The sequence below is a fragment of the Sphaeroforma arctica genome (assembly GCF_001186125.1).
Source record: "Sphaeroforma arctica JP610 unplaced genomic scaffold supercont1.320, whole genome shotgun sequence".
NCBI lineage: Eukaryota > Ichthyosporea > Ichthyophonida > Sphaeroforma > Sphaeroforma arctica.
The window spans coordinates 40,615-51,659 of record NW_014040238.1 but is presented as its reverse complement, the minus strand read 5'-3'; the positions used below and the strand labels follow the sequence as shown (position 1 = coordinate 51,659).

At 43.1% G+C, this 11,045-nt stretch overlaps 1 protein-coding gene across 1 annotated transcript; it reads right to left on the bottom strand.

The window, feature by feature from the left end:
* Positions 1-3,528: 3,528 nt before the first annotated feature.
* Positions 3,529-10,607, bottom strand: SARC_05166 (hypothetical protein; the record flags this gene model as incomplete). The annotated part of the gene is made up of 12 exons (XM_014300980.1): positions 3,529-3,634; positions 3,874-3,953; positions 4,749-5,043; positions 5,663-5,841; positions 6,151-6,302; positions 7,221-7,303; positions 7,682-7,948; positions 8,435-8,542; positions 8,757-8,924; positions 9,698-9,934; positions 10,231-10,479; positions 10,548-10,607. 12 exons carry the CDS (start codon positions 10,605-10,607, stop codon positions 3,611-3,613), a joined length of 1,902 nt encoding a protein of 633 aa, XP_014156455.1. The 3' UTR covers positions 3,529-3,610.
* Between the last annotated feature and the right edge of the window lie 438 nt (positions 10,608-11,045).

Below are 11,045 nucleotides of genomic sequence, written 5' to 3'. Positions count from 1 at the left end.
ATATATACTGCGGCCTATCGAGATACTTGGGGGATGATTTAAGTGTCAGTTTTAGGGGCAATTGTTTTGATTTATATTGGAAAACTTGGCGGCAAATACATATAACTATAGGGCGTCCACGTCTGTACACCATGATTAAACGTGAGAAACGAATCAGACTATAAGGAAGGAATCGTGTCCACAGCGGTTTTGTTCGGGCATTGATGTCAGGTGATAGGGGATATCTCAGTTGCTGAATAGTGCGTTCGCGACACTTTGGGATGAACTCAAGGTATTGCCTGATACTGTATCTAAAGTCAATTTGCAATCGGTGGGGGCAGTCGTACTGGTTTCGCACAATATGTGATGCTCTCAAACCCAACTTTATTAATCTATAGTCTGCTGTAATCGTCGATAGAAACCTAACTATTTAAGATGTCTGATAGATGCTACTCCAGTCTGATGTCCGAAGCTATCAGTATACTGCATGTTGAGATACTAACTATAGGTAGTACTTAATACATACGACACTACAAAATCAATGACAATATACTGATGAAAATGAGTATATACTCGTTTAAGTTGAATACTCTGTATTGACAGAAACTTCTTGCATGACCGCTGTCTCCTGGACTGTTGTTTAGAGTCCGATTATCTATTCGTAAAATTGCGAATGTCTTGAATTGTGACGATCTTAAAAATTGCGAATCTCTTGAACTGTCACGACTTTTGAAATTCAAATACTTTCTGTGAACTCCATTGCGCGTGCTTTCGTAACATACAGCAGTGTTTGAGAACACCAGAAGGTTGTTCATGAGTTACGGCGCATGATATTGCAATCGATATGTTGGTTTCGTGAATTTAATTTTGCGATCTGGGACATAATAATGATTGGCACGGAAATCTAGGTTATAGGCAGCTCTAGTATAGTTATAGTCTGTTGGTATGACACTTTCATGAAGTGCAGTGTAGCGATTGCATCCCATTGAAGCATTCCATCAAATCGGGTTGTGAGCAAAATATGTGGCTACTATGTGAGTCTGATAGCTGTGTGATAGTAGGTTGTGTTCCCTTGGCTTTGTCTATATAGGACATCGTCTGAAGTATCCTAATTCTCACGTTTGATATTCTGTGAATGTCCATAACCATGTAATGAAAGCAATGTCTTTAATTGGGATCGCTGATGCCTATACTGGTTACACATTACCGTATCCGATGAAGGGTACCCAAATATTAAAGGGTTGCCTGCCATGCTAACTACTATTTGAAACGCTTGTTTGTATTTAGACAATATCAATTTATCTATGTTACATGTAACTAGTAGTATAAAGAACTATTGAAGGATTGCCATGTTTCGCGTGTCGTTTCCAACAGAAACTTTTCGCTCGCTACTTTACGACAAAGAGCACAAGGGGGGGGGGGTGTGTGGGAAGTGTAAATAAGGGCTAAAGACACCAGCAGCCAAAATCATACTTTTTCGTAGGATCGTAGGATTTTCAAAAATCTCAATTTATATGTTTAGGGCCAAATTCTTGAAACCGCTACATATTTCTGGGTACTAATGATATTTGCACAAACGTCCCAAATGAGAACGGAAATCAAAGTGACGCTGAAAACACACACTGGTGAGATATTGCAAATTGCGGGCTGTCAACTTGTATATTTATGGCACAATCATAGCTTTCAACATCATTTTTCGAGACCTAGCATTACCTTAATTTTACAAGTGAAAAGTACACCCTGGATTCGCATCCGGTATATATTTCAATCGAATCGAATCGAAGAAGGTAGCGGTATTATACCAAAGCAACCGCGTGCCATCTAATCGAGTTGGTAGCACTTTGAATTGAAATTCACAAGATTAAATGTGCGAAGAATACACAGCTCAATACTGCAGATAAACTATGTTTACTCTTTGAACCATGGGAATGTAAATATTTAGGTGCATAACGAGAATGCGAACTATGCTTTCCTATGTGCTTCGCCACCGTGTATATATCGAAGTATGTCGTCATTGAGCGATTTTTATATCATGTAACCTAACAGTTGACGATCGGGGGTAGTACCTTTAACGGGATAAAAAATATATATTGCATTTTTCTTCTTCTTCAATTAGTATAAGGTTCAAAAAGAGGTATTTGTAAACGACATATTATTGTCTTGTTATTTTTGGAATCGATAGGCAGCTTTCCTACTAGTGACTGATGAGCAGTGCGTGACCACGTCAAGCTTGATAGAATCACAACATATTTAGTGAAAAGTTGACATCAATTTTAGTAGCACAGAATAGGCATAAATGACCATAAATTCCTGAATGGGTCAACTAATTTCAATAGAACATTCTGAGAATTGAAACGATACAACAGAACGATATGCGTGTATTCATCGCAATATGTTGGCACCCAAATTGTGACTTTAATCTAATGGAAACCAAAGTACGGGTTTACGTAGTGGCGCTTAAACTCATGTGGAGGAGGGTGATGTGTGTTTATTCATTCCGCCCTCGGATTTGATCTGCAAAAAACGAATGCCCATTTCCACAGCTTTTCCTATGACATTTTTTTGCCTACTGTCGGATAATGTGTATACTCTTTGAAATACAGTTAAATTTTTTTATAGAATGATGTTATGATTGGAAGCGGACGACTTCCAACGATATCTTTATCTGTCCGCTATTGACCACGATTAATACCTGATAATCAAATAAAGTGGACTGATGTACAATTGATCACACAAGGTATATACGTGTAAACTATGAATCACCAATCGCTTATCTAACAATCCATAAAGGATAAGCCGCTATTGACCACGGCCAGTGTACAGATATTGCCCAACATAGTTCGGTATAGATACTTGATAATCAAATAAAGTGAACTGCTGTACAATTGGTCACACAAGGTATATGCGTGTAAAACTATGAATCTCCAATCGCTTATCTAATAATCCATAGAGCGCATGCAGAGTCTAAAGAATTGGTTTAGGGTTTAACTTTCCAACAAATTTTTACGGCAAACAACAACAAAGACTACAAGGTCCCATCACTGCATTGTAGGGAGTGCATGTGTACACCAAATGCTCAGATAATGCGAACTGCAAGGAGTAAATACAAAAATCAGCTTCAACTTCTGTTTTACAATTTGCTATCTTCGTTTTTTTATCTAAATTCCATAAATTTTCTTGCTTCGAAACCTGCTTTTGAGTCAGAATATTAACTCACTGGAGCTGCCGAATCGATGTTATGACTTGTTTTCTAACATCTGACCTGTGTCAGCTTGTAGGTATGTTGTTAATCCGAAGTCAGCAACTCAATATTCATGCACTCCTCCCAAAATACATCGAAAATTCAACAACTAATAAGTCGGCCTGCAAATCTAAGGTACAAGACAAGCAGGAGACCAGTCGTTCGCTCGCCAGTCTGATAGAGGCGCGTTACTAAGTCAACTAATATCATCAATTTTATCAGCTGCTGGCATGCTAACTTTGACGCTTCGATTATATCCCAGGCTCTAATGCGAACAGATTCCGTGACTTAAATTGACAAGCCAGTGATGCTGTATATTTATACTAATGTTTATTTCAACTGAACTGCAAGGACATGACCCTGCCAACCAGTTCATGTATTGTTCATGAGCTAATAAAACGGATTCTTGCCAACCTGCAATAAAACAAATGTAAATATTGAGAGAAGGGATACTGGTTTCTGGATTTACCAAGCGCATCCAAAATAGAACTTGAGTCACTACGAACATTTCCGTAGCATAATATGGTTCTGCACCACAATACATGCGATAAATACTTCAGGAGAGTGCGTATACTTTATCAAGAGTGTAAGGAAAACACCTTCCCTCAACTTAAAAAATCACAGACAATTTTTTTGTGTGTGGAAGTACTGACCTGTTGCTGGTAACCTTGTCCTTGCTGTTGTTGGCCATACATTTGCTGTTGCTGTCCACCTCCCATCTGGTTATAGCCACCTGTGAATTCGAGTGAATAGATGCAACAAATTTTCAATCTGTACTAGAAGCAAAGCAGCAAGTCGAAAATGACTTCGGGTGCTGTGCACTGTGCAGCGGCTTCCATTGCAATGGCGCTCGATACTTATATGAAACGGATATACATAGCGCACCTTTACTTGCGCGTACAAGAGAGCCGAATTGTACCGCACGATCATTAAAACCTGTTATTGGTTTATTCGTAAGACACTGGAAATTTTAAGAACAGTCCCAGTGAAACAGTGAGATGTCGCTGAATACCTCACGTATCGAAATGGTACAGTCATGGCGCCTACACTATGCCGCACGCAGCCACGTGCCAGTCACTTGAGAACACAACAGGATAAGTACCGAACATTGCACTCAATAAAGGCATACTCACACGAAATAATAGTAGCCGATGTTGTTTGTGTTGTCAAAGATCTGAACACTTGCTCTGACGATATTCTTGATTGATCATCAAGGAATATGTTCCTGAGAAATTTTGAGGTATTTTGATACACATGTCTAATTGAATAACCCCTACGGTATAAGCAATACCTTAACATATATACGAACACACCATCGTACTACATATAATATGGACTTCTTGCCGACGACACATAGCGCCACAAAAAAACACTCACGGTGGCATTATGTTATACAGGAACTCCACCTCCAGACTACAGTGATTGCAACGGACACAAAAAAACCCATACACTGCTTTTCTATACCCGACACACATTCACTAAATACTTCTCGTGCGATCAAACAGTCCCACAACCACGAACACTATACCTTGCTGCTGCATACCGCCGGAGCCAATCACTAACTGCTGCTGGGGTGGCATGCCCATATACGGTTGTTGGACACCCATTCCCATCTGTGGCTGTTGCATTCCCATCCGATGAGGTTGCATGCCCATGCCCATGCCCATACCACCGTAGCCACCCCCTATAGGCTGCTGCTGCATACCCCCCATACTATTGCCGTACCGGTTCTGGCCACTGAGACTCATACCTTGTAGCTGGTTCTGCAAGCGTTTCAGCTTCATCTCGCGTTCCGCATCCGCATTGTAGCTGGGTTGTGCTCCCTGAAAGTGACGAGAAGTAAATGTAAGTCCCGCAGCTGTCGATAAACTGACTATGACAAGGGCTCAATCGAATATATTATCAAAACTCTTATATAGAAATGTTGTAAACAAACTTAAAATCTGCAATTATACATGTTCATCTAAAGTTTAATCAAATTCATTCTACAACACAAGTTTTCAAAAAAGAATTTAACATTTAATAGTGACACACCGAAAGGTATTTGGATACAAGTCAATCATAACGTTACAGCTTATCGTAAATAAAAAATAGAAGGAAAGATAAACTCACTCAAAAGATCACTAAAACAATCAACAAACAACCGCGCAGAATACGACATGAAACTTATATTAATAAGTGTCTGTGCCCCCTACAACCCTTTCACAGACATCTCAATAACGCACATGTACATGCCGATTTTTCGCAGTAAACCTCTGATCCATAAGAGCGGACGGAATATCCAAGCACCAACACTAGCACAGATACATATCTACAGCTAATCTAATCCCTGATACCACCAAGACCACGCGATATTTTTAGACCTTAAAACTCCGTAAAAATTGTGAGAATATATAAATCATAGTTGGGTTTAAAGTTTAGGGTTTAAATCCGTTGACATACCTCTGGGACGAGCATGTTCCCGCTCTGTGATTGCGGCGGTGCCCCATACGCATTGTTGCTCTGCGATGGCATCTGCTGTTGTGGGCTATGTGATGACGCGGGCATACTATTGAGCGGCTGGCTGGGTGTACTGGCAGCACTCGACTGGAACAGACCCGCATGGGCGTTCCAGAGATCGTCTACGTTCGTGAATTTGGTTTAGTTGGTCTTAGCCATCGACAGGTATATGAGCAACACACAAACTACGAAATGAATCCGATTTGCAGAACTTTTGTGAGTGGTACTGAGCAGAGAGGTGAGATGTTTTTCTTTCTTTCCGATAGCAAGTATCGGTAGAAGTATGAACGGAATGAAGTGTATATATAACAAGAAATATACACAAGAATACACACCCTACACACAGACACACGCAACAAAGTCACACAGGCAAGGATACCCGACCCAAAAGAACTCACATATACGCTATTCGGCTCACAACACACACTAACCTGGCTTGCCGCTCCCTACCAGCGACGCTTTCCTCAGCTCCTCCTTGTGCGAAGATATGGAGCTCGGATTGGACAGCGTTTGTGACTGGATCTGTCCTTGGCTGGGAGTTTGGGACAGTTGATTTGCAGCTGACGGCCGTCTCGATTGGTCCCTACATGTATTGACACCACCGGTTAGTTAAGTTGCTATAAAACCCTGAGCACTAACCCTAAAACCCTAAAACCCCATTGTGCTGGGTACGTGCTGGAACCACTTCGTATCGACAGTCACGTGCTACAGTTAGAGTACACAATGTAATTTGAACACAATAATATTTAAAACAGAATTACTTGTCAGTTTGACTGTTTCGAACGCGAACTGCCTATGCGTCCTTGAGCATCTCCGTTAGTGATAAAGTACAATATTTAGCCGACAAACCGCTACAGGCTATGTACATACAGATACAGCAGGGCTATAAGTATAGGGTCACTGAGTCATATTTGACATTTATATATAGAGACGATACTGGTTAAATAAACTCTCAGTCCGACACACACGAACTATTCCCCCTTAACCTTAACACCCTGATGTAGTACATACAAAACTGCCGGCTTGTGCCCTTCACACCAACTGGCTTCTAAAACCCCTAAATCCTAAACCCTAAAAGAGACGATCACATGTTGGCGATACACATGGTTAGGCAAACGCGCAGTCAGACACACACACACAAACCATTCCACCTTAAACTTATACTGGTGAAATACCTACACCACTACCGGATTGTGCTCTTCACGCCAACTGGTTTAACTAATAACTGTAGGAGTCAATACTTAAGCTCTGGTGTATGTGGGCGGAGTTGGCGTGAGCAGCTCTAATCCACTTTCCAACACCTACATAGTCACAGACGTCTGTGATAGCAAACACCACCACTGCCACACATCTTACACCCGCATCTGAACACTAAACTCTAAACCCCTAAAAGTCGCTGATAGGTAGTGTATACATGTTCTGTGTCTCCGCTGAGCCACTGACCAGGCAGTGGGAACAAGGTTGTGTCAAGATACGACAAGCAATACATCGCAACAATTACCTAAAACTTTGCAGCAGGGTTTCCAGGTCACTTCGGAGCGCCGCCGGCGCACCCGCAAAGATCGACGAGTCGCCTGGTTGGCCCTGTGCGGAAGATATGATCATTTGAGCAGTTTATAGATATCTGCAGACTTGTTAATATGAGACTGTATGTGTAGCTCGAGCCGTACGACACACGAGTTGACAGTATGTTTATGCGTCTTTGGGCTTATGAAGTATCCAGGACAATGGCCTGGGGACTTAACGCAGACAGCTGTGCCACCAGTCTATTACTAACACTTCAGCAGCGTCAGTACAAGAAGGCGACCTGGGTAAAAAAAACACCGGACAGGTTGGAATGTTATGCTCTGGTTGGGTGCGTTTTGGCTGAGCAACCAGTCACTATACCGTATCCAAACGACACACTACACTACACCAACCACCCACGACGCACTACACACGCCGAGCCATTCACAGCCCTACCGGATTTGCCTCCAGCAGATCAAAGTGTCCCGAATCGTGGAAGAGGGTGTAGAAGACCTTTGTAGCGTTTGGGGGTGCTACCAAACCGCTCACATCCAGGCCACCCCCCAGGCCCGCGGGCTTCTCCCGCACAAACACGAGCACATAGTTGTCGCGATAGGGACCGGCGCCCATCTCTGTGATACCCAGGTACACACCCTCGTTGGACATCTTAGTGATATGCTTCTGGATCAGTTCTACCGGGTTCATGTTGTACGAGTCCGCAAACTGTGTGGAGAGTGAGCATTTTAAGAAGTCATGACATCAGAGTGTGGGTGTAGGGTGTAGGGTGTAGGGTGTAGGGTATATGGTATAGGGTTTAGTATAGAGTATAGAGCATAGAGTGTGGAGTATAGGGTATGGGAATAGCATCTAACGGGATTGGCAGCCATCTCAAAGGTATCCAGGTAATACACCCCTCGTTGGACAAACTTGGTAATGTGCTGCTGTACCCGCTCTATCGGATCCATACTGTACCAGTGCGCGCACTGGAGAAGGAGAGTATTGGCAATAAGGTTTGTGCCAAGCATAGAAGTCATGTACAAGCACAGACACCATTCAACTGACTGAAACCCGCTGGCATACTAACGGCTCATATACAGTACGGCCACTGCAACGTGCTGGTTTATTCCGTACACAAGGAATGGGGATTTTGTGTGTCCATACGCTCATTTATAGACCTATTTGTTCGCACACGTATACGTTGCCGCTTACCTGACACTGGGCTTCCATCAGAAGTGGTTCTTTAAGCTTGGGCACGGATACTGCATTGTCGTACAGGTACTGCAGCAGACTTCGGCGTTCCGCAGAAACATTCACCGCCTGTGATGTATGAAAAATATGTGTATATAAAAGGAAGCCATATCAACGACTCCCAATGAGATTATCTACATGACCGACTGAAGAGTAGAGATACAACACAGGGTTGGGTGGCCGAGTGATCCCTATGACATTTTGATTTGGGTTGATTGGATGGCGTTTCCTCACAACGGAAAGGTCTCATATATATATATGAGATACCACTATACATACATACCTTATGACCAAAGGTGGCTGTCACATCCTTGAACGCCAGCTGGTTGTTCAGCAGCATGCGTATGCACAAGCACACGAGCACAGCACAATCTCCTGCGCCCCACAGAGTGTGCAGGTCTTTAAAGCCGTGCTGTCGCATGGACCGCTTATTACCGTCCCCTTTGAAGCACTGAGTGTGAGAGGGCACGTAGAGACACAGTTGGTTGGTTGGTTATTGCATAGCCTATATGAGGCTCTACCATCCACTGCCAGTACTCGGTCAGTAATGTTTCAATGCCTGGGGTTGAAAACTTTAAAACCCTTAAAATCCTACACCGGCCAGACACAGGCTGGAGTGGTAATGTACTTAAAGCATGTCCGATCATGAAGCTATTGCATGAGCTTAGGGATTACGTTTAACGGAGTATTGTTGAGACGCTATTGTATCTAACTGAAGTGCGCAGATGAAGCCCATGTGTCAAAAAAAAAAACACACACACACACACACACACGCGCGCGCCCATACGAATACACACCCACAGAAATGTACACGATCAAACATACACTTCCTAATACACTAAATGTTGTTTTGCACACACGCACTTTTGTACACACGCCCACGTGTTAGATTCCTTCGTCCCTGATTAACTCTCCCAAAATGTGTATTAAAATACACAGAGTCGCCTGTACACATATAAACGCTTACACACACACACGCGCTTTTACATATACACCGAACAAACCGAAGAAACTCACATACATATACCTCAAATCGAAGACACTCTTGTACAAACACACTTTTATACATATACACCGATCAGACTATGCACGCATTTCCACACACAACACGCCATCTCCACACACAACACGCCATCTCCACCCGTGCATGCATGCGAACACACTCTTATACATATACACCTATCAAACTATGCACGCATCTCCACACACAACACGCATGCGCACCTGCTCCAACTCCGACAAGTCCTGCTCCTTCGCTATCATCTTTTGGATTCCCGCTTCTCCAATGGACTCTTCCAACGCCTTCTGTCGATCATAGACACTCATGCCGGCAGTAGCGTTTGCATTCGACGACGTACCACCGTTGTCGTTAAACGGGTTGTTCGCATCGAACCCACTGGCAGAGCTCGTGTTGGTGTTGGTGTTGGACACCGCCGGCGTGTTGAAAGACTGGGTAGCGACCTGATAACAAGCGTATGTTTATATATTGGTCGTACATGAACACGCTATATATACATATATATATATATATATATATATATACATGCATGCATGTATGTGAGTGCGCATGTATGTATGTATGTATGTATGCATGTATGCATGTATGCATGCATGTATGTACGTGTGTCTATAATTGTACATACTGCCCAGATATGCAAACGTGCACTGAACACCTCCCTTCTCTACAGCCACTCCACTATAGGCACCGCAAATACCCCACCCCACCCCATCCCACACATACACCGCACAGGCTATACCTGGGAACCACCCCCATATCTGGCCTGACGGGACTTCTCCTCCTTCTCACTGAGTTGTATGGCCAGTTCGATCTGCTGCGCTTCGGTCAGTCCTTTGAGATTGTTTTCGCTGACGACGGTCCCTGTCTCACCCGCGCGCAGGGCATTGGTCACCTTGCCCTTGTTTACGGACTCTTTGTTGTCGTTCCAGTACTTGTTGGTGTAGCGGTTGTCGCTGCAATTGTGCAAGGAGAGTTCAGGCGTGACTGACTGGTGACTGGGTGGTTCGGTGTGTATCCTGAGGTGAAGGCTAAGCTTGAATACTGTAGTAGCCACACCATTGTATGACTAGAGTGATGATTTCTCGCATATGTCATGTCTGGTTTGATACGGAACATGTTTGTAGTATAACTTTACGCATACAATTGAGGGTAACTGAAATCGAACCTCTCATTCGCGGCCACAAGGCAAAAAGTGCATTGAAACAATAGGTACGAGAGAGTGAGCGTGACTCTCTGAACGAAAGATTCACATGCAAATCACCCATATGGTTATCAAGACCCCTTGATGCAAGACCCCTTGATGCATAGTATGCTCTAGGTCTAGGACTAGGACTAGGAATAGAATTACGACTATGACTATGACTATGACTATGATTAGGTGAACATACTTAAAAAATAAAAACTGTTTAGGTAATTAGACGCGTATCATTACTAATTTTACAGTAACAAACTCTATGAGGTACTTGTACGGGGCGCAGAGCTTACACACTCACTAACTTCAATCGATCATTGACCACTGCTCACCCGTCATATTACTTTGCAACTCCACACACT